Raw genomic sequence first — 25602 nt, forward strand, 5'->3', positions numbered from 1 at the left:
CCCAAGACGCTGCCCTCCCTACGGGGGACGGCAACGTGAATAATATACGCAAAGTGATCCGCCTTGCCAACTTACACCACGTCAGGCGTCTTGTGTGCTGTATGGCAATCACTTTCTGGTCCCAATACATGCTGTAAGCAGGACCATCAAGTACTACCTGTGGCTCATACCGATAAACCGAACATGTTCCCGTAATCAGCCCATGCTTGTTTGAAAGCTTTTGGTGAATCACCTTACATTCACCATTATACCTGTTTGGGTATTGCACCGGCGCCAATACAGTGTAGGCAGAAATGAGAAATGAGTCTCTAATGCTGAACCACACATAATGCACTGATTATTCTCCACCTGCTCTTTCATTACGAGCTATTTATAAGCTCGGGAGGCTACCGCGGTAACCTGAATGGCACACATGAATCCCTCCGTCTCAGAAAGGAGCTCCTCCTAAACAGCCACCTGTTCGAGAAATGCAGATTGACAAATGGCTGCTAAGTATAATTCAGGTGTTTACCATGCATTACCATCGACTTCCATTCATCGATCCTCTCTTGGTTTAACTTCACCCCACTCAAAGGATTGAAAAATCGATCCTTCAAATTAGGTGGAGTCAGCCCGCAATCCGCCTTGCAAACAACTGCATGTAAGGAACTCAACTGGTCTTTACTTTATTGATGACATTGTGCCGCAACGCCAGCCACACTCCTACCTCCGATCTCACGAGGCAGGTTTATCCTCTCAGGGTTTAGGTGATGCATTTTGGATGCAATTTGGTGCGAATCCTCTGCTGGCCGTTTTCGAGATGGGTTTTGGTCCACGGCAATATTCCGAAAGCGTACGTCAGTGAAGGAATAGCGAATACGTTCGGTCCGCTTATTTTATTCTTCCCCGAAAGATACGATTTCAGCACAAACTTTACACGTCGCAGGAATTCCAACAGCAGAGCATCCTTCAGATCGCCAGCATGAGTATAGCTTCCTTGCAGAATTCCTAGGTACTTGTAGAAGTCTGTTTCGATCATAGCTTGGATGTGAAGGTCACCAATGCTATGTCGCGACATACTTTGCGGATGGTTTGGATTTTACCTGTTAAACAAATGATAACGGACTGCGGCTTATTCAATTAGCAGGGTGTCACGAAATGGTTGTTGGAAGTACCTGGTTTGCGCGGAAAGCGGTCCACAAACATACGTTGGTCTCTCCAGACGGGACCACTTTCAACAAAATCGACCACGTGTTGATCAAACGCCGCCACCTCTCAGCCTTGATAAAAGTCATATAGGGGGCCAATATAGACTCGGATCACTATCTCGTTGGCATGGTGCTCCGAGCTCGAATAACAATACCACCTAGAATCCCCTCTGACAATCAGGTGAGAGTGAACACTGAAGCCATCCACAACACAACCCTCCGCGACACCTATAAGAGGGAAATGGATGCCGCAATAACCGCAGTCAACAGAGGACCTGGAGATGAAGCATCAACAAATGATCTTCACAATCACCTGAAGAACGTTATCATGGATACGGCCACAAACATACTTGGCCCCAGCCGCAAAAGGAGTGGGAACGGCTGGTTTGACGATTAGTGTAAGCTAGCAGCGGCACGGAAGAATGCCGCATACCGAGTAATGTTGCATTCTCAAAGAACGCGGGCACGCGCAGAGACTTATCACGAACTCCGTCGAGCGGAGAAACGACTTCACAAACGGAAAAAGGAAGCCTGGGAGAACCAACAAGTCTGTGAACTAGAAAAGTACAGGGAGCAACCGCACCAGGCGCGCAAGTTCTACCAACAAGTCAGCAGGATGAAGCCTTATACACCTCGGTGCTCATCCTACCGAGACAAGGAGGGAAATCTGATTTCCGACAGAATGGGCATATTAGAGCGATGGGTTGAATACTTTGATGAACTGCTGAACAACCAGAACATCGGCGAGTTGGAGGTCCCGCCAACTGAAGACGACGGACAAATACTGTCACCACCAAGTTTAGGAGAAACAGTTCCTGCAATTCATCGGCTAAAAAATCATAAGTCGGCCGAATTGGTTAAATATAGAGGCGACCAGCTACACCAAGTGGCTCATCAATTTGTACTCAAGGCATGGGACAGCGAATCAATGCCTGACGACTGGCAACGAGGCATTATCTGTCTCATACTTAAAAGGAAGATATCACACAGTGCAGCAGTTATAGAGGTATCACGTTGCTGGGTACCATCTATAAGATATTCTCCGCTATCTTGCTAGACCGGATAGCCCCATACGCCCAGAACATCATTGGCCCATACCAAAGAAGCTTCACTCCAGGCAAATCAGCAACAGATCAGATTTTCTCTGTGCGACAAGCGATGGAAAAACTGTTGGAATATGGACAACAGTTGCACCAAATCTTCATCGACTTTGAAGCCGCCTTTGATAGCATAGCCAGGGTAAAACTGTACACGGCCATGAGAGAATTCGGTATCCCGACGAAATTAATAAGACTGACTAGGCTGACCCTGACCAGTGTGCGAGGCCAGATAAAAGCAGCAGGATCACTCTCAAGACCATTCGACATCAACAACGGCCTACGACAAGGGGATGCCCTATCATGCGTCCTCTTTAACCTGGCCCTTGAGAAAGTGATCCGTGATGCTGATGTAAATGCAAGAGGTACGATCCTCTTCAAGTCCACCCAACTACTGGTCTATGCTGATGATATCGACATCATGGGAAGAACCACCCGAGACGTACAAACTGCCTTCATCCAGATTGACGCGAGATCTTGGGCTGCACATCAATGAAGGCAAGGCAAAATACATGGTGGCAACGTCAGCACCGAAGACGAATCAACCAACAACATCAAACCGCACTGGTCAAACACAAACACGAAGAAGAATAAGGATAGGAGAATACAACTTTGAGACAGTTGACAATTTCTCCTATCTAGGGTCGAAAATCACAACCGATAACAGCTACGATGACGAAATCCGCGCACGGTTGTTGTCAGCCAACAAAGCCTATTTCAGCTTACAAAAACTGTTCCGCTCGAAACTTCTCACCATAGGGTCAAAGCTCTTTGTGTACAAGACTATGATCTTGCCAGTCCTCATGCATTCCTCGGAAACTTAGCAAGAAAAATTGCGAACTCTTGGGCGCGTTCGAGAGAAGAATCCTCCTAAGAATTTTTGGCCCCCTACATGAGGATGGACGATTCCGTAGCCTACACAATGACGAAATCTATGAGCGATACCATGACCGTCCGGTTGTGGATAAAATTCGGCTCAATAGGTTACTGTGGGCGGGTCACGTAATCCGTATGGATGAGGATGATCCAGCCCGGAAAGTCTATAAGGGCAATATCTACGAGGGAGACCCTGCCTAAGATGGAGCGATGGCGTAGGTCAGGACGCCAGACAGCTTTTAGATATATCGAATTGGTGGACCTCGACGCAAAACCGAGATGTCTGGAGTTCCTTATTAAGGCAGGCCTAGACCGGATACCGGTTGTTGCGCCGTTGATGATGATGAATCCAAATTCCGTCTGAATATCATTGCTAAACATATCTACTATTTGCAACAGACTTCTAAGGTGCTCGTTAGTACCAGCATACAGCTTGATGTCATCTAGGCTCAGTAAGTGTGTCACCTCGCACTTAGCACATGGGCCATACTTTATTGTAGAACCCTCTATTCTCATTTAGTAGCGATGAAAGGGGTTCAGTGCCATGTTAAACCAAAGCAAACCCAACTCGTCAGCCCTTCTGTTCCTCGGACAGAATTTTATTGGTTTTGAGGTGTGCAATGGCCCACTAATAATGAACATTATGAATTTTTAGAGGGTTGGTAAGCAAGTAATCGGTATTGTGTCTGCGGAGTCCTGTTCGTGCGTTTCTTAAGGGTAGGGAAGGTAATCCCCGCAGTGAGGAGGAAGTCCACACCAATATTCTTTCACTCCTGTTACGGAAAACTGCACAGTCTGGACGCTCTGTTGGGATTCTTCTAATGATCTGAAAAAGCTTTTCTGGTTCCTCGCGTAGGTTGCATTCTGGATATGTCTGGAGTGACTTTCACCATACCTTCGCAACCGGCTGCATAGGGCAGAAAATGTCTGCTTCAGTATATCCAAAATTTCAACTACGGATGTTTCACTGGAGACGATATGTTTGCGGTGAACCCTCGGCACTTTATTTTTTGCCCGTATGACCATGTAATCTGAGAGCGGTACACAATCGATTGTAGTTGTAGCAACGACATATCGCCACTCAGCCAACAGGCAATCTAATCATCAATTTGAAATAGAATTCCCCTTTCTACTTCCAGTTCCCCACAGTATGTTCTAAAGGACTCTCGCTTCGAACGTTTTTCAATCCTCTTGTATTCAAGTTGTGAATTCCAGAAGTTTAACGAGTCGTCATTCTTATTGCTTTTGCAAGCACGATTTAAAAGTCGTCTGTTTGAGTTTGCAGCTCCCGGTTCTACCATGGAAACGTTTTACCACCTTAGCCTCGGGAAATAGGACAAGCCTCTTCAAAGCAGTTTAAAAGTCACACACTTTTAGAGTGCTTTAAAGAGCTTTCAATTGATCTTGATGTCGCCAAGGAGCCTTTAGTAGCCTTGGGAGCCCCACTTTCATGTCAAAAATTAAATTGAAGTTTGTCCAATCCGTTTTTTTAGGATTCCGCCTTTATATTATAGACTATTCTTCTGCAATAATCAGACTAAATTCTAAGCAACGATGATCTGGCAGTGTGACTCGTCAATCTCTAATCAACAACGTACGTGCGTTCGCAGTCATTATACTAACCCAAATTATGAAATCAAGCAGCTCGTCTCCTCTAGGATTGCATTTGCTAGTGCCTCAACAAATATTTCAAGGCCACTTGATTCTGCATACACTACCAGATCACTTAGTTCTCCGTCGGTGGAGAACACAAAGAATCAGAGGGTAAGTAAGCAGAGGCGACTATGACGTTTCTCACTCTTGCCACAAACCTAGTATTGTAAGTTGACCGCAAATAGATCCTGGAAACAGAATCCGACAAGATTTTGGTAAAAAAACCCATGGCTTTTGTACCAGAAACATATAAACATATAATGATGCCAGTAGTAGAATGACATGCTGCAGGTTAGTAGATGCAGTCTAATGTGAAAACCGCCGCTAACTGAAAAATATACTCCATCCATTGTGGATCTCACCGGGGTTACCAACTTGTCCTCGCCTTCCATCGAAAGTTCTGCTTTTTTGCTTTCGATTTCTTCGGATAACGGCGCACTTGGTGGTGTAGCAACGCTCATGTCCCCATTCCTAAAAAAAGCTTCGCCTTCGTTCGCAGTGTCTTCCGATGCCGTCGACTGGACGGATTCACGGTGTCCGGGCTCCATAGATTTGCTTCCACATCGCCAACTTCCTTTTCTTCCGCTTTTAATTGTAGAGGCGGAAGAATAAGTCCTGACAGGCAAGCCTGTAGTCCTCTCTTCTTTGTGGCTGAAGTTTTCTTCTGCCTCACTCAATTTATTAATACGTTCCCATTGAAATCAATGCTAGGCCGGATTGTTTCCTTCTTCATTATTCAACTGCTCCTGCCCATGATGATCTGAGCTTGAAATTCTTTCGAAAAAGATCCGATGTACTTGTAGACCTCAACGGTGATTTCTTATGACATAAAATACCACAGAAGCCAATTTCGCACTCCTAAAGCACGGAGGGCACTGGACACCGACGACGAGGAAACTGCTCACTATTCCCTGTGCTGCCTATTTCCGAAATCCTGCACCGTAAAAAAAAAAGTTTTATTGCATCCGCACATAAACATACCCACGGACATATTCGAATATGTGAATATGTGTACTCCAGCCTTCCTTTATGCGCAGAGAACTGTGTGCAAAGCAAAGCCCACAGGGAATTTTTGATAATACACGATAATGAAAAGTTTGACGGAAATCTTACTATTTGTATATTAACAAAACTATAGATCGATGTTACCTATTTCGTGTAAATTTACTGTTAACAACAACAAGAAATACATTGTGGCGACACATATGGTTGAAGCTCTTGCAAGGTTTGTTTGGCTTTTAAAAAAATACAGCCCTGAATGCTTGGCAGAAATTACATGTTTAATTTCAAAAAGCCAATCCTGAAAGATCAATCTTACAAGCGGTACTTCCAATTAATTAATAATTTTAGAGGAGAAAGAGGAAAGAAATTAGATATTTAGACTGGACTCAGAGTCTGAAGATTACTGATACCATCTGCTTGCTATAACTGTAATCAAAGAATGTAATCCAAAAAACTACCAGCTACGGCCTTATATCGATCATGATTGCAATTAACGATGTACCAAGGTAGATAAAAATAAATAAGTAACAAAAAATTATCTGTTTCAGGAGCAATTATAGCCTGAAGGGAAAACTTCCAGATTCGTTAAAATTAAAGATGATTTCCCAGGTCGAATCCAAAGCAAAGTCGTTCTCTCTCAGCATGTTTGTATGTAATTGGAGCAGATTCTGGTGTAGTCTTATCTTATCTTGTCAGCACTTTCCCTCATCAGTAAACTGGAAAGTCATCCTTGAACGAATAATACGAACATGAACCCCCGAAATCTCAGTTTCCTACCTGTGTGCATATTTATGGGAAAAGAAACATGCATAAAACTCTTGTATTTACCTGTGGTTTGCCCATACCGTCCCCAGAAGTTATGACTTGTTGCCGGCTTCCACAATTAATGCAATGGCTGAATCAACATTCCTTGTCATGATACCGAATCGGCCGTGAGAAAACTAATGAACCTGCATATTCATAATAGTCACTACCATGAAACCGGCAGAAAGTAGATGGTTACAATGAGGAGGAAACCTCGGTAAACGAAATGAGGGACATGTGGGCCGAAATATGCCATAGCAACGAATTCGGATCCATACAGCCTTGTACAACTAGTTCTAAGCAAAATTCTAGGAAACGTAGGTGAATTTTGGGCAAACTCCTTGAAACAATGTAATCAAGGTTCGGTAGACTTGGTGGTGGGCTTGGAGAGGGGGAACTCCTCAAAGGCCGCAGGAGACACTCTGCTTCGGTAAAAAAGATGTTGTCTGTTTGGCATTATCTCCACCTCGAAATACACTTTCGCAGGCATATTCCGTAAGCTCGGTCGGTCAATTTAGCACCCGAGTCTTGTGACTGAAGAAAATGGTCTATTAAGCTGCACGTAAGAAGATCTTGTCTGGTAAATATATATAAATATTTTTTCGTGTGCACACACATTCAAAGCCACATTTATTCATATATTCTGTTCCTTATTTTGTGATTCAGATACGATTAATGGGGCAAAATATAAAAGAAATGTGTTAAATAAATGCGAAGGCTTCGTTGGCGTTCTTATGTATGTACATATGCAGACACCCAAGCGCACATTTAGTATGTGATATGAATAGGAATCCTTGGAGAGACATTTATTTTCAGCGCTCAGAGATAAAAGCAGCTTTATCAAAATATAGAAAAAAAATCTGAAATATATTTATTTTTCCTTTTCGCTTGCAGATATGGACGACATGTTATTCGAATGTAAAAAGAATGCTATTTACGTGCTAAATACAAATTACGCTTATGGGGTAAGTACTCGATAAGTATAAAAATAATATGTAAGAAAGCAGTTTTCGAAAAAACAAATGTTCCAACAAGAAAAGAAGGCGGCGACGTGCGATACTGTAACACTTACATCTATTTATTCCTTCAACTTGAACTGAAAAAAAAACAGATTTAATTGGTGCTAGAAAAATCCCGTAAGGCATCCTGCTTCACTGGATAAAGCAAAACAATTGAAACCAAGTGTGAAAAGTGACTAAAATTGTGTCCTTAAAAGAAACCAATTTATTGAAAAGATTTATAAATTTTTAATTGATTAGAGCTTTAAGGGGATTCACAGCTGAAAAAGGACAACAACCAGAATTCAAAGGTGACATAACTTCTTGTCCTAGTTTACATCATCAAACTAATCATTTTAAGGTTTTTCACAAAACAATGCCTGTCTGTGCAATGTTTTTGTCCAAGATGAGGAACTCTTCAAAAGAGACTGACCTCGAAACGCCTATGTGTGGAATTTTTATTCACCAAAACAACCAACAACATCAAAGCGCACTGAGCAAACAGGAAGAATAAGGATAGGAAAATCACACTTTGAGACCGTTGATAGTTTCTCCTATCTAGGGTCGAAAATCACAACCGATAGCAGCTACGATGATGAAATCCACGCGCGGTTGTTGTCAGCCAACAGAGCCTATTTCAGCTTACAAAGACTGTTCCGCTCGAAACGTCTCATCATAGGGTCAAAGCTCTTACTGTACAAGACTATCTTGCCAGTCCTCATGCATTCCTCGGAGACTTGGGTTCTTAGCAAGAAAAATTGCGAACTCTTGGTCGCGTTCGAGAGAAGAATCTTCCGAAGAATTTTTGGCCCCCTACATGAGGATGGACGATTCCGTAGCCTACACAATGACGAAATCTATGAGCGATACCATGACCGTTAAGTTGTGGATAAAATCCGGCTCAATAGGTTACGGTGGGCGGGTCACTTAATCCGTATGGATGAGGATGATCCAGCCCGGAAAGTCTATAAGGGCAATATCTATGGTAGAAAGAGAAGACGAGGTAGACCCTGCCTAAGATGGAGCGATGGCGTAGGTCAGGACGCCAGACAGCTTTTAGGGACATCGAATTGGTGGACCTCGACGCAAAACCGGGATGTCCGGAGTTCCTTATTAAGGCAGGCCTAGACTGGATACCGGTTGTTGCGCCGTTGATGATGATGAAAACAAGCCCGACTCATAGACTCATAGACACATAGAACCGCCATAAATTATTACACCAAAGGGCGGAGTTAACTCATTTTAGCCAGATCTTCCTTGCTGCATGCTCTCCTAGTCTCCTCGGCTTTTCGTACTTTCTGTGCTCCGGGTCCTTCGTCACTCTATGGCATCTGGAAACCAGCTAAGAGGTTTGATGTGAACCTGTAGAAGTACTGGCGATATGCTCCCATCCTCCAACTGGGTGAAAAAATTATTGATCTCCCTACACTCTCTCTTCAACCACCGGCTCACGGCAGGAAGCGCTCTATGTTCTCACCGACTCTTTTCTGAGTTTTACCATCGCTATTGCCGTCTATTTAAAGATCCCTCATTATTATTCTTCGTCTGCAATAAGAAAGAAGTGGACTCAAGTATATTTTACCCTCAGCTCATCTGTCAAGCTGCCTATCGGCATCATTCCTAAGATGACGAATTCTACAACATCTGAAATGGTCGTGAAGACGTAGCGAACTTTTGAGTATTTCCTGCAATAGGTAAAATAAAGAATAACTCGACTGCTTTCGCTGCCATATGCTAAATATTTTGTTGACGAAAATCACTCTGTATATAAGGTAGCCATTTACCACTACGAGGGGTATAGTGCGTCAACCACCTCTACCCGCCATCACCCGCAGTTATCTGAAATATACTTCGGCTCCTCAAGTATTTCCTGCACTTCTTCTCTACTGTTCTGCGGTAAATGCATTTAAGACGAAGCCGCGAAAACGGATCTAGCGCTGCCAATGCATCATCCAGTTCGATACTACCGTCAGTAGAAATCACGCAGATATCCAAATTTATAGACGCTTCCACTGTTTTCCTCGTTGATAAACCGTTGATGACCCGTTAAACTGAGAACCATGGTTTTGTTGGTGTTTCTCTTCAGTTTAACTCTACTTACCCTCTTTCAAAATTCAGAGCCATTTAGGCAAGGTCCATGACCCGGTAACGTGTTTGAGGGAAGATGCCATAGTCAATTGAACTCCTCCACGTTCCCCGGATAAGAGAGCATAAAAAGCGACCACGATAAGAAGAAGAAATAATATCGGTGGCAAAATGCAACCCTGATGAACTCTGCTTTGGACCTCGAAATCCTCCTCCTTCTCCTCTTACCTAGATGACGCACATTACATTATATGCGCCGTGGCATCCATCATATATCGCTCTCTCTCTATTTCTCTAAAATGCCCCTCCTACATATAGCACTACAGATACATTTCCAGTTTGTTGTGGAAAGTCTTCTCGAAATCAATAAAGAGTAGATGAAATGGAGATTTCAACTCTGCGCAATGCTCCAAAATGGTTCGTAGGGTGTCGATGGAGTCAATGCTGCTGCTCTCTGTCGATTAAGTTTTCGAGATGCTCCTTGATTCGTTCCAAGATTATTTTGGCTATTATCTTTGCGACGGGAGGGAGCACAAAGATAATCCTCCAGTTGTCACACTCAGAACGGGTACCCTTCTTTGGAGTTTGGAACAGCCCGCATCTACATGTTAAAATGGCTGGCCATTTCATCCACAAAATGCGAAATCTCACCGGAAATGATACGGTTAAGAACCGTGGTGAAGTGTTCTTTCCTTCTCTTCAGTTGCTCGTCATCGTGGATGGGAACTCTACCGTTGATATCCTTGACAAGACCACGAGACCACATGCATTCATGGGGTATACACTTCTGAAATAATTGCGTCCGGCAGCATCTTGTGCCTCTCTATCCAACGCAATAGCAAATTCTCTTCTTGTCACGGCGCACACTAAACTGAATTTCCCACCATCATTTCCAACGCCCAATAGAGCCTTCAATCACTTTCGATCCGCTTCTACTACTCCAGTTTCCCCATCAGTGTTGTGAGAGCTCACTTTGACATTCAGATCACAATGTCACCTTTGGAAAGCCTCCGCTGAACTATATGTAATTGTTCTTAGAAGGCAAAGCACTACATCGGAAGTCTCCGTTGGTGCATCGCAAAGTGAAATTGTGATGCTCTTTAACCTGGACCGGAATCTTGTAGCCAGAAGTCTGTCAGAATTCGACTCCCAGGTCAAGAAAGCATGGCTTTCGGTAACCGTCAAAAACAATCCGACACCAGATTCGCGTCTACTACCACTCGGTTTTCCGGAGAACCAAAGCACATTGATTCAAAAGGGAGAGGAATACTCTCCAGAGTTACACTATCTTACTTTCCTTCCCCAGTGAGTTGGGACTTAAGAATTTAGTCAGTCTTCCCTGTTTATCGTAAGAGGTGACTAAAAGGGTTAATAATTTATGCGCTATGTTACTACATGAAAACTCTGAAACTTTGTTGCTACTGAAACGTCAATACTGCCCCCAATAGTGAAAACGGACTATTATTAGTTTCTGGAATGTAAGCACGCCCCTCGACAAGAGTTAGATTCATGGTTAATTGGTAGGGACAGAAGCGTGGCTGTTGAAATAAATTGGATTCGTGGGTATTGTGGTTGACTTTCAAATGAACACACGCATGTTGCTAAATTCCAACAGTATCCTATTTCATAACAGAAACTTTGGTAAGCTTCGGTTCCAACAATAGCATTGGTGTGAACCAACTTTCTCTCTCATAAATTACGAGCGTTTACAGAATGTTTCCGTTTGAGACGCGTAGCTTAATTCCCACCAATGCGAGTATCCTGGGGATCGTACTTCATGAGCCCCCGCCAGTTGCTTGATGCGAAACCGACTTCAGAATGGTTTCTATCACTCCTTAGACCCTGAGTTAATGTGCCTTACACGAGACATGCAGAACTCTTTCCGAAATTGGGACTGTACAAAACAAGCTGGATCACCCCGGTTGTAAGCACACTATAGGAATACCTCCTACTTCGAGCGGCTTCATCCTCGTCACACTAATAGTTACTTGTGTTCTGCACATGGTGTTTAAAGCTGAGCTTCGCGTCTATCATCGTTCACAAGTATTTTGGTTGCTTTGATGATGAGACCATAATTCCCAATCTTAACTCGATTATAGCTTCTCTTGTGGCTCTTAGTGATGCTTCACAAACACATAATGTTTACTGGTATTACCTTTTTCGTGAGTTAAATTTTCGGCATACACCAATTTATGGTATTAACGGTTGACTGCGCCAAAGACGATGCCAAGCCCGTTTGAGAAAGGAAGAAGGACGTGTCTTATAGTCTCAATGAGTGTGTAACACACGGGCGCCTCAACTAGTAGGCAGGGGCGTCCTAATAATATTCCCGACTAAATTTCCCTATCTTCACCTCACTGAGATAGTCATTGTCCTTTGAGTTGGGGTTTGAAACCTGTCAGACATTTGAAAAAGATTTGTGAGTACTCGTCTAGTGCAGTCAACCGAAAACAACGTTTAGCCGGGGATGGCGAATTTTACCGAAAAATCATCTTTTCGGACAAAACTCATTTCCACCTCGGTGGTTTTGTGAACAAGCAAAACTGTCCCATCTGGGCCACAGAAAACCAGCGCGTCGTCGAACAGAAACCAATGCACCCACAACGAGTGGCTCTGGTCTAGCGGCATCATCGATTTTTTTTCGAAAATGAAGAGGGAGCTACCAGAGCCGCCAATGGTGAACGCTACCGTGGAATGTTGCCGGATTGGTTCTGCGAAGAAATTGAAAACAGAAACGAAATTTGGTTTCAACAGGCCGGCGCTACGTGCCATACAGCGATCGCCTAAACCGATCTTTTACGCCCTATTTTCGAAAATCGAATAATGAGCAAAACAGATAGTATTAATTGGCCAAAAAGAAGAAGTTGCGATTTGACGTCATTGGACTACTTTCTATGGCTAGCGGCGAAAGATAATATTACACCAAGAATCCAAAAACAATTCAAGTCCTCGAGGCCGAAATTCAAGCTGCTATTGCTGAGATAACACCTGAAACAATTAAAAATGTACTCAAAAATTAAGTGGACCCAATGGGTTACTGCCAAATCAGCCTTGGTGGTCATTGACCGAAATTATTTTTCGTAAATAAATGTCATAAAGCAGTTATGTCCAAATTGATCTCTCAAATCAAAAACTCACAAAAGCTATCATACCTGAATCACCCAGCTTGCTTTTTCCGAACAGCTACAAGACATTCCTTCTTCTAACACTCCGTTACTTTGGTTGTCTATGACATTATGTGCCATCTCGATTGGGAGAGGGCGTTAATGGCTTACATTATTCGTTTATACCCTCGAAGCCTTTAACTAGTTCCATTCGAAGCTATCTCATAAGTGCATCCGGATCGAAGCTCTATTCTCTATAAATCTGGGCCAGATTACGCTTTTTGTTTACACCGCACTCATGAAGCTTCCCTGAACTTGGACATTGGACACTTTATATATCAGGGAAGATCTTAGAATTCACGAGCTAAATGGGTCTATCTCCTATCTCCTCCTGATGATTGTCGTGACAGCTTTCGTCGGTAAGCGACTTCTTTTCATCTCATACTTCTTGATGTTTTTGGGGCGCACTTGCTTTGTTGGAAACTTCTCTTCTAACTGATATGCAGCACATTGCGGAGACGAAGTTAATTGCCGAGGGTCGGCTTGCTCGCACGCAAAAACCGCTGATAATGGGCTTCCGCCCGAAATAAATCTGCAACAATTCATGGTGATGCTTCTAATCGGCATCCAGTTCCCAAAATACCCACTAATCACCACTACCGATAGCACCACAAATAAAATCAATAGCATTACATTGCTGCATTTTGGTAACATACTGGAAATGCAAGTCCATCTTCTCATCCATTCATTCCACAGAATTTGGAAACATAAGCCATAATATAAAGAACAATATTGGAAAGTTTGGTAAACCCCTGAATGAAATTAATCGTCGGTCCCTACTAAGAAATACTCAAAAAACATTCATACGTGAAGCCAGTTCAGTTTCAAGCTTGTTTTTTAAATACCCAGAAGTTGGTTTTTGTCAAAGGTGGTTTCCGTACCCCAACTTGCGTCATGGATGATTGGAGCAGTATTTGCGTGCTTAGTGCTGTAACGAAGATAATAACTAAAATGGTCCTAAAACGCATCAGCGAATACTATTGCTATTTTAGCCTGAATTCTTCTTTTTTTCAGCCTTTGTCCCGTTCACAAGCGGGATCGGCTCGTCGTGATCGGTTACGCCATTTGGCAGATGCTGGATTTTACCTGGCTACTAAGTGCCAAGCATTAGCTTTAGGCAATCCTAACTGTTTAAAAATAAATGTAAAGGGGCTCTAGTGGTGGTAACCGGTAGTAGGTTAATGAAAGAATCCGACGGGAACTACCCGCAACATCAAGCACGTATAAAGAAAGGTGTATTTCTGCATGGTTTGAATCAGACTGTGTGACAGTCCCAAGACATCAAGAAACCGTGAGGAATTTAGGTACCTGTAACTGACAATATTATGGGAACTACAAAGACCTTCTCGAGACGCCAAATTTCTTTGATTCCCCGAGCTAGTGGCCATAGTTCACCTTCTTCTCCACGTATTATTTATGTATTCAATCTTTTATGTTATTATGAGAGATAGCAACATCAATAATATAGTACATGCGACGCGACCCGCATTGTCAACTAACAGTACATCAAGCTTCTTGTGAGGTATGTAGCGATCACTTAGAACTTGCCGGTACCAATACATGCGATGTCTCTAACGCCGAAACACATTTTGCACTGGTCGTTCTCTAGCCGCTCCGACCAAGCACCCGGAATGGCACACGTAAATCTCCCCGTCTCAGCAAAGAGCCCCTGAACACCGGCAACTATTCGACGAATGTAGATCGACAAATGGCTGCCAGAAGTAATTCACGTGTTCGCCGTGCATTGCCTTCGATTTTCATTCATCGATCCGCTCTTGCTGTAAAAATAATTGCATAGCGAATCGGCTTGACGGTAATGTTCCCTAGCCTCCGATGTTATGAGGAAGTTACATCCTCTCCACCGCAGAATTTGGGTGATGCAATCGGAATTTGGACATAGTCCGTATCCGCAGCTGGCCGTTTTCCAATATTCGTCCACGGCATTATCTCGAATGCAAGAATTTAAGTCTATGTTCAGTATGCTTACTTTATTCTTCCCCGAGAGATGAGATTTCAATACCAACTTCACACGTCACGGGAAGTCAGATCATTAACTTAAGCATAGGTTCCTTGTAGAAGAGCTTGGGTGTGGAGGTTACGCGGCTCGTGATGACCTTTGCATATGGCTTGAATGGCACGGCTAAACATGTCTGCTATTCGCAACAGACTTCTAAAATGGTCATCAGTATCAGCGTATAACTTGATGTTATCTAGGTGGATCAAGTGCGTCAGCTCGCACTTAGCATGTAAATCCTATTTTGTTACCAAACTATGCCCTCATACAGTAGCCAGCAAAGGAGTCTCATTGCCATAGAAAACTAAAGGGGACTCAATGAAGAGGAAGATGCCTATCCGTATGCGGATGAACTCTGAGGTGATTTGCCACCCTTCCATGACTATCGCCAAAAAGTTCACTAGTAGCGGGTGGATGCGGCACAGATGTAGGACATTGATTGGCCAGGTGTGCAGGACGTAGTTATCTAGTTATTTCATTTTATTTCCATTTTTTATTTCGAACCGATTATGCTCTTGCCCCATTCGTCGGTTGTCACCTTATCTGTCCAAACTTATGATACGTCCCTACAGCTCTTTCATGTGCTTTGACTACTAAGCGGTACCGCTTACTCATTAATTGAGGAACGTTTATAACTGCATCACCTTAAATTTACTAGAGTCCTAATAATTCATACCCCTTTAACTCTAATGAGGGTAATTTCTCACCCTCATCATTCAATTAACCCTAAATCAAAACGTTTCGATGTGAATCCCTTAAATCATCAACCATTTTTCCTCACATTCACCACATCAATCATTAATGTCTAAAACTGTTGAAAGCTGGTAATGTCCCTAGCCCCATTTTCAACTCCAGGACTAGCATCACATCTGCATAACATTTGTTCAAATATTTTAACTTCCGAAATGGTCCGGAAACTCATAAGGAAGCAAAAACACGACACCCTCTAAATGTTCGACACATTAGCAAACACACCTGCTCCCTAAAAACTGGAACACAATATGACCTAGTTAAAATAATTTAATTAAAACCTCCAACATTTTCGCCGACAACCAATTGAAAAGGGTGGCGGGCATAACGCTACACTACTCCGGATCTCGATTTCAACAGATTTTAATTATATAAAGTCATTATGTAAACCGCATTTACATGGAACCAACCCCGGGAAGCCAGACGGAAGATGAGCATCCGATGTTACTAGCGCACACCCCGTTTCCGCCCTGCAGTGCCAGATAAATCTCTGAACAACATTAATCAGATGCAAATTAATGGTACCTCGAAATTCAATTTGCCTGAAGACGAAAGACGCGGCAGGACGGCGCTGAATGGGCTATTAACATTCCGCAGTCTTATGGGCGAATTATCATGAAAGCAGGAAACTTGCCAATATTGAAAGTCCTTGAGATTTATTTTGTTCATATTCCACACACAATTAAGAAAGTGAAACTTGTCTATTACCCTCCGGAAGTTCGGGGATGTATTTAACTCGTTGGCGCTCATCAAGGAAATTTAAAATCAATGTGGGAAGTTATTAGCAACCTGGCCATTAGAAACACTTGGAGGGACGTATTTAATCTGCAATCTGGCTCTGGAACGGAGGATGCGGGAGGGGAAGTATGGGGATCAAATTATGTTTGGTAATAAATTTGTAAGGATACCCACCCTTTCTGTTGCACTATGATATGCATTCGTCTCTGCACTAATGGTTATTTGAAGATTATAGCGCTCAGGACAGGTGGTCAACTTCTCCATCCCAGAGTGTAAATACTCTCCATATCCTTTCGACGGCCTTATCGCTAAAGTCACTTTGTCCTTGGAAATAAAGTTATCTAATATATCATTAAAATATTTTATTTAGTAAATACGTTGCGATGTGCTGACGCTGCGAGAAAACATCTCATAAATGAACTTATCTCTTACGTTTCCCAGCCCTAGTCAAAGTTCTTTGATTCCAAATTGTCAGCTCTGATTAATCGGCTAGCGCAAGAGTAGTGGACTTCTACTAGGCCGAAAGCATATCTAACCTACTTTTGCCGTCGCATTTTTTAGCTACTTGTTTTCAGGCCCCTGGCTTCAGCGGATTCATATCATTGCCATAAAATTCGTAAAACGGGACTTATTCCATCTTATTCGCTCCTCGCTCTTCAACCTCGTGTTTTAAGTTTTCGCCTTGGGCAGACGCTTCTCTAGATAGACCAATTCAGCTTCGCCTCAGAAAAGTGGTATCATTATCCACAGCCCATCTTTAGCCTGCTTATTCGCACGGGTTATATTCAGGACTCAGTTCAACAATTACTCTTCCTGGATTTAAACCCGGTATAGAAGTCATATCTTCATACCTCACACAGAAGAGCTCACTGGACAGCCTTGCCCAATTTCGAAGTTAGCGTTGCCTCTAAGCACTCGTTAAGCACGATTGCCAAGGACGAGGACTTCCCTTGAAGTTCCTTTGGGCATTATTGATCTTCCAAGTTTTGCTTGCAGGACATCCCCACTTTTCGGTCTTTAAAGAAAATTTTACGAAATTTGCTCCACTCACGGTGGTGTCACTGCTTTCGATTCGTCTCTGCCTCTCGCAGAGGTGAAGCGACGTCTGATGAATCGCCTCTGCCGTGGACGAAACCGCCGGTCAATTTTTTGAATATCTTAGGCGTCTGACCCACAAACAGCGATCTATAGGTTAGAAAGTAAGTTCTTTCCAAGTGGTCCAGTTCATCGTCAAGTGGACGCGAACTCAGAAATCCCAATCAAAAAAAAATTTCAGTAATATTTTAGCAATAACTGCAGGTGAAGTGACAAATAACTATCGGTGAGGCCGTCAAGCAAAGAGGCTTTACTCTGTTTGAATGCATTGATGGCCGAACTGATTCCTCTTCTATTTGGAGGGACAGTCCATATCCGCATGTTAAGATAACTAATCATTTCATCCACAAGAGGCTGTGAAGTGTTCTTTCTACCTTTTTAGTTGCTGTTCAGTGTGAATGAGGGGTCGACCGTCGACGTGCTTCATAGGAATATTTAAAAATGTGTAATCACATCCAAGCTCTTCCGTGATGCAGTAAACATTTTTGAAATCATTCCATTCTGCGGTATTTTTAGCTTCACTGACTATCGCAATAGCAAATCGACTTTTATCACAGCGCACACTACATTGAGATTCTCAGGATTTCAGTCGATGTTGGAGTTCGAGGAGGTCACATTCGCTATAACTCGCAGCAGTCAAAAAAGTCTTCAATCCTCCCCTTTCGCCGATCCGCTTCCACGATTCTGCAGTCAGCCAGATCTTATAACGTCTTTTTGGGACGCAACCGATGACCTGCGAGCAGCATCCAAGAAAAGAGCATTTTTGATGGCAGTCCGATGCTCAGCAAAATTCTCCGGCGAGTTATTCAGTATATCTGCCATGCGATCAGCAAGATAACCTTCCCACTTTCAAGCGACAGCTGGATCATATAAACAGTAAATGTTTTGGCGGGTCGCAGCTCCCCCACTCTCACAGAAGTGAACGTAAGCGACTATCAGATGATGATCCCCTACGACGCGGAGGTCAGGGCGTCTCTTGTTACCCATACCTCAGAGACAGCTCCTAAATCTACTGCTGATCGCGAAGTGGTCGATCTGATTGCATATACGGTGTCGATCAGTTGAAACCCAACTGACTTCATGGCAAGCTCTTAGCTCGAACAATGTGCCACTAATGACGAGGCGGTGCAAATTGCAGAAATCCACAAACCTCCCACCATTACCATCAAGACCACTCATCACGATCACAATGTTAATTTTAGGAAGCAAGCATTCAATTTAGGAAATGACTTTCTCGAATCGCGCAATCTAACTTCGCTTAGGCCCACAATGTCCAGCATATATCGTTGGAGCTCCCGCTCGAGTTCGAAAAAGCGAGTATTATGAGAACAGAACAACCCTTGCCGAGGAACATGTGCACATTCAATACGTGGTCGTGAGGTCAGACCCTATCCGAGGCGTTTGTTGACGTTTCGGTAGCAATTAAGTTTCCTACAAATTTCTATCCGTTTTAGTCACCTCTTACAACAAGCACGGTAGACTCCAAGTGCATTCTCAAACCCCCGACCCCCAGGGCTTTTACAATAACGAGTTTACTGGAAATACACCTTCATAATAAAGCGTATTTCGACATATGTATGCATTCATCATCTGAAGTCATAAAACTAGTAGGAAATAACAGTACCCTTGCTCAAGCTTCTGTTAACTAGACCTCCTTCTTGCCTTCTGTCCGCCTATATTTTCCTGTCCAACTGCAAGACAAATATTGTTTCAGCATGGTACTTGTGGAACCACCTGTGAACTTTCTCGTTGAAATACTTCCCTATAAACCAGCTAGAAGTGTATCCCCCTAAAAAAAAAACCCAACATTCTAGAAAGGTGCGCCATCTGCCTTGTCGCGAGAACGTCTTCTATGGCCGATGCGTCCATCTCTAATACCTATGGACATGCCCGGTGGTCATTGACTTTGTTTTGCAAAGATATTACGATGTAATGCTTCACTTGTAACGAGAAGAAATAGTGGCAGCCTCGATGTCCCCTCTTTTCAATTTTATAAAGGAGAGGGGCTATATATAGCTTTATCTTATTTTTGAGAATACAGCGCACTATCACTTCCCCTTGGATTTCACATTCTATGTAAATTTTAGGCGCATGTAGTGTATATGAGCATTTCTCAAGGTTGGTAACTGGAGGAACTACTGGACCGCGTTTCCTTTTATAGACGCACGTGGAGAGCAGCGGAAGACGATTGTAGAGCAGAAACAGTCGCATCCCCGCTGAGAATGCTGCTTGCGTCAAACGGACCGCAGATAGCCCTCTGCAAAGTGAACAGGGGAAAAAGCGGAAAAAGGACGACGTGCCTGAAGGAGACTTTATCGAAGTAGTCTCCAAGGCCCAAAAAAAAGGCGAAAAAAGCATAAAAAGAAACAACGGACTCCAGCGCCAGAGACACGTCTGTCCAAAAACAAGGAGGCTGCCAACCCAAAGCCAGTAGCGGAAAAAACGACGAAACGAAGAAGGACTAGACCGTCGGCTCTGCTCATTAAGCCGACGGAAGGCAAGACATTTGCGGAAGTCCTTAGTGAAATCCGCTACAGGATGAAACCCGAGGAGAACGGAGCAGAGGTGTCTTCGATACGGAAAACGAGGAGTGGTGGAGTTCTCGTCGAATTGGGCCCAAAGACGACCAACAAGAGCACGTTCTGCGAAGCGGTCAAGGGGCTATTGGGGGAGAAGGCCCTTGCTTCCAGCCTAGAACCCATGTGCTCTCTGGAAATACGGGATCTTGACTGCCTCACAGAAAAGGTCGAAGTAGAGGAGGCGCTAAAGCGTGAATGTCCAGAGGTAACCAATGCCCGGGTAGCTATTACCTCTGTAAATGCTCGAGGCCAAAAACTTGCCGTGGTGGATGTCCCCGAGCAATATGCGAGGAAACTCCTTAACAGCGGGAGAATCAAAATCGGATGGGTAGTATGCAGGGTACGAATGCGGATAGTCCCCACCAAGTGCTACAGGTGTCTGGACTATGGACACACGTCAGCAGCTTGCAAGGGTCCGGACAGGAGGACAGCATGCCGGAGATGCGGCCAAGCGGGTCATCAAGCGAAGACTTGCAAGGAAAGCGAGAGCTGTGTTCTCTGCAGGGATCGTGGTGCGTCTGGCGAAAGCGTCGCACACACTGCGGGCTCGGGACGGTGTCCGATCTTCAGGGCGGAATTGGAGAGGGCTAGGGTGCGAACGCCATGATCCGCATTTTGCAAATTAACATGCACCGGAGTGCAACCGCTCACCAGTTGCTAGCGCAGTTCGCTGCGGAAGTAAATGCTGATCTAGTGCTGATTAGCGAGCAATACCGAAACAAGGCCCCGTCCTCATGGTATCTGGACTTATCGGGCACCGCTGCCATCTGGGTTCGGGACGACGTTCGACTTCGTGTTCTTGCCGAAGGCCGGGGGGACGGATTTGCCTGGATCCGGTGTTTAGGGATAACGTTTTTTAGCGTTTACCTGACGCCGAATGAGTCGATTCCGGACTTTCAACGCCGGCTTGATGCTCTGGAGGACGCCGTTTCGAGCACGGAGGGACGAATCCTGGTTGGCGGTGATTTTAATGCCAGGGCTCTTGAATGGGGCATGCCTCAATCAGACTCCAGAGGGAAACGGATTCTGGAAATGGCGGCGAGAACCGGACTCGTAATTTTAAACACCGGATCCACGCCAACGTTTCGGCGCTCAGGTTGTGAAGGAAGCATTCCCAACATCACTTTTGCGTCGGAATCTCTGGCATCATCGGTGGACGGGTGGCGAGTCCTAGAAGACTTCTCGGCAAGTGATCATCAGTACATTGCGTTCGAAGTGTTTGACGCTACTTGCCGGCGAGCACCAACACGACGTTCCCCCTGCGTGTGGAATGTCGCGAAGGTGAACATCGGAAGGTTCGTCGAAGCTCTTGGAGCAGGTAGGGCCGCACTGGGGGGCACTCCGGGGGGTGGTGGTGTCGCAGCTGACACCGTCGTAAATTCAGTGATGAATCTGATAACGACGGCGTGTGAGACTTCCATGCCCCGGAGGGGCCCCAGGCGCGACAAGCCTTCTATGTACTGGTGGACGGCGGAAATTGCCGACCTACGGAAGGAGTGTCATAAGCTCCGCCGTTTGGCACAACGTTTGTACGCCAACGAGGAGGCATGTGCCATAAAGGCACAATATAGATCAGCAAAAAGGAGACTCCGCAGCGCTATAAATAAAAGCAAAGCTCGCGGCTGGCAAAATCTCGTTAATGAGGTGAATGATGACCCGTGGGGACTTGGCTATAAGCTTGTCACTCGGAAAATCGGGGCTCTGCGGAAGCCCTGCATACTGAGCACCGACCAGATGGACCGCATTGTGCGGGCATTGTTCCCCAGACCCCCTGTACGGGTTGATGTAAACAGCGCGGAAAGCCTCGTGGATTGCCCCCTTTTCACAATGGGAGAACTCGAAGAAGCGGTTCTCACTATGAAAAACAGGAAGGCGCCAGGCCCTGATGGCATCCCGGCGGAAGTTTACAAACTGGTGTTCCGCCAACGGCCAGAATTGCTGCTCGAAGCGTTCAACGCGTGCTTGAAGGAGGGCATTTTTCCTTCTCGCTGGAAAGTGGCCAGACTCGCGTTAATCCGTAAGGGTAAAGGAGATCCGGAGCTCCCGTCTGCATACCGACCGCTGTGTATGCTTGACACGGCCGGAAAAGTGCTCGAGAAGCTCATCAGGGGTAGACTCGCTGAAGCGATCCGTGCTGCCAGGGACTTATCCGCAAGGCAGTTCGGGTTTAGAACAGGGAAATCTACAGTGGATGCTGTTATGGAGGTCGTAGATGCGTTTAATCGAGCCGGGGCGCACAGCCGCCGATCTCGACGGATAGTGCTCCTCATAACGCTTGACGTCAGAAATGCCTTCAATTCCGTAAGATGGACAGATATGCTGGGCACACTAGAGAACTCCTTTCACGTGCCAAGCTATCTCTTGCCGATATTGAGGGATTATCTGAAAGACCGCTCCCTGTTCTATGAGACGCTAGAGGGCCAGAGGAGGATGGAAATCACGTCGGGAGTAGCGCAGGGATCCATCCTAGGGCCGGACCTCTGGAACGCTTCCTACGATAGTCTGCTGAGACTCGATATGCCTGAAGAGTCGCGCCTGGTCGGTTATGCAGACGACGTTGCGGCACTTGTTGCCGGACGCACTGTTGAACAGGCGCAAAGCAGACTTGGCATATTGATGCGACGGGTAAGCGGATGGATGACTGCTCACGGTTTCAACTTTGCGCTGGAGAAAACCGAAGTAGTCATCCTGACCAGAAGGAGAATCCCGACCTTGCGTCCCATATCGATCGGCGAGTTGACTATAGAGTCAAAACCAGCGGTTAAATACCTTGGTTTAATGCTCGACTCGAAGATGAGCTTCTTCGAGCAAATCAAAGCAGCCGCGGACAGGGCTGCAGCAGGAGTCGCGGCCTTGAGTCGGCTAATGGCGAATGTGGGCGGCCCTATATCAACTAGGAGACGTCTCCTCATGGGAGCAACGCAGTCCGTCCTTCTCTATGGTGCGGAGGTATGGGCTGATGCCCTTAACAAGGAGGTGCATCGTAAACGCCTAGCTCAAGTGCAGAGGCGGGGAGCTTTGCGAGTGGCGTCTGCTTATCGCACTGTCTCCGAACCGGCTGTGATGGTGATTGCGGGAGTGATCCCCGTTGCCCTCCTTGCCAAGGAGCGCAAAGCTATCTATCGCCGTAAGGGCGAAAACTTAAGAGAAGTGGTTGCCCGTGAAGAACGTCAACGCACCCTTAACGAGTGGCAAGTTTCTTGGCAAAATGAGCCAAGGGGTAAGTGGACTGCGCGGCTCATCGACAAATTAGACCCATGGTTGAACAGAAAGTACGGTGAGATTGATAACTTCCTTACCCAACTTCTAAGTGGGCATGGAGGTTTTCAGTCTTACCTGCACAGGGTTGGGAAGGCGCGATCTCCTGATTGTGTGTTCTGCAATAGAGTGCCGGATGACGCTGAACACACCTTTTTCGCTTGCGAGAGGTGGGATGGCCTCCGCCAGCAGCTTTATGCAGACACAGGGGAGCTCTCTCCAGACAACATTAGTATTGCGCATTATGTTCGGGCTCTTCTTACTACGAAGAAGATTGAACTCGACCGGCAGAGGGATCGGACGGTAAGGGGTTCCCTGAACTAACAACTCCCTTCCTCCCCTCCCCTCCCGTTGGTGAAAGGAATTTCCTGACTTGAAGGCTCCCAAAGCCTGGAGAGCGGGAGGGCTAGCCCGAAGTAATGTGTCAAACGGTTCCGGGCTAGTTCTCTGATGACAGGGAGGTGTTCGCATTCACCTACCCTACTCAAAAAAAAAAAGGTTGGTAGTTTTAAAGTTCTCCAGTAGAATGCTTTCTACGGTAACGAGCCAACTTTTGGTTAACACTTTTATTAACCGCGAACGTTTCAGGCAAAAACCGATAGAAGAACCAAGTACCCCACTGTAGTCTCACACTGGGCAATCGGGGTAAGGAGACTTGTCCCGTACTTGTCGCGCGAAAATAGACTAACCCTTCCTAATTCTGAATTTTATGAATTTATATAAAATTATTGCTGAGCTGTTGCAATAATTAGTTCATGCTAATTGTTGCATCAGCAAAATCGAAAGAATAAAAAATGTGCTATTGGCGGAAATGCACATACGCGCAATATGATAACTTAATGAACTTGAATGAATGAATAGAAAAAATGCGCGTGGCGGAAATGCACGTGTATGCAACGCGTACTTAGGTTTTTGGGTTCAATGAAGTTCGAATACTTTTGGGTTTGTGGGACGTATTGTAACAGTTAACCCCTAAAAATAAAAATATTCAAAAATACAACGGTTGACCGATGTCTTATGCAAACTTACTGGCGTGGATAATGATGCCGGAAACAACGCGGAATCTTCGAAACCCAGAGAAGAAGGGATTTTGCATGGAAACCATGGTTCGATAGATTTTCTTGAAATTAACGAATTCAATTAGAAACCTTTCTGTAAGAGTCTAAGAAATTAGCAACCAAACTAATTTTCAGCTAAGTAAGGGCGCATCCCGTATTCAAGCAGTACGTTAACTTCCAAAGTTTACAAAAAAATGCCAACAATAACGGACTGCGAATATTTCAATCAGCAATGTCGCACGAAATGGTTGTTGGAAGTACCAGGTTTCGGCGGACAACGGTTCACAAACAAACAGAGGCCACTCCAAAAGCGACCACTTTGAATCAAAATGACCACGTGTTAATAGAACGACGCCATTCTCCGCCTTGATGAATGTCAGAACAGGGGGCCAATATGGACTCGGATCACTATCTAGTTGGCATCGTACTCCGGGCTCAAATCACAACACCGGAAGGTATATCCTCTAGCAGCCTTTAGCAGTGTTAGATTAAACACTAAAGTCATCCACAACACAGCCCTTCATAACACCTATAAGGGGAAATGGAAGCCACAATAACCGCAGTCAACTGAGGGCCTGGAGATGAAGTATTGACAAATGATCTTCGTAACCACCTGAAGAAAATTATCATTGATACGGCCACAAATATACTTGACCCCAATCGCAAAAGAAGTAGGAACAGCTTTTTCAACGATGAAAGTAAGCTAGCAATGGAATGAAAGAATGCTGCATACCGAGTAAAATAGCACTCTCATGGAATGCACGCGCAGGGACCTATTACGAAGTTCGTCGAGCGGTGAAGCGATTTACAGACGAAATAAGTAAGCCTGGGAAATCCAACAGGTCTGTGAACTCTGAACTCGAAAAGAACACGAAGCAACCACACAGTTATACACCACGATGCTCATTATGTCGACACAAAGAGGAATATCTAATTTCTGACCGTAAGAGCGTGTTGAAGCGATCGGCCAAGTGCTTTGGTGAACTGCTCAATAACCAGAATATCGGTGATTTGGAGGCTCCGCCATCTGAAAACGACGGACAAATGCTGCCACCACCGAAAATGAAAGAAACAATTGGTGCAATTCATCGCCTTAAAAATCATAAGTCGTCAGGCGACCAATAATATCACCCGAGATGTACAAGCTGCCTTCATCCAGATCGACAAGTCAATGCGAGATCCACCCCAATACCCACCTCTGCACCTTCCCTTAAGTACCAACACAAAGGTCAAAAAGACATCTG

At 44.9% G+C, this 25602-nt stretch overlaps 1 protein-coding gene across 1 annotated transcript in view; it reads left to right on the forward strand.

Moving 5' to 3' along the window:
- The window catches only part of LOC119661173 (homeobox protein 4), a 148312-nt gene that overhangs the window by 71114 nt on the left and 51596 nt on the right, over positions 1–25602 (forward strand). Inside the window, exon 3 of the mRNA XM_038070390.1 lies at positions 7514–7584. Coding sequence (XP_037926318.1) covers positions 7514–7584 — 71 coding nt within the window. The remainder of the gene's footprint in view (positions 1–7513; positions 7585–25602) is intronic.

This window comes from Hermetia illucens, chromosome 1 (assembly GCF_905115235.1).
Source record: "Hermetia illucens chromosome 1, iHerIll2.2.curated.20191125, whole genome shotgun sequence".
Lineage (NCBI taxonomy): Eukaryota > Metazoa > Arthropoda > Insecta > Diptera > Stratiomyidae > Hermetia > Hermetia illucens.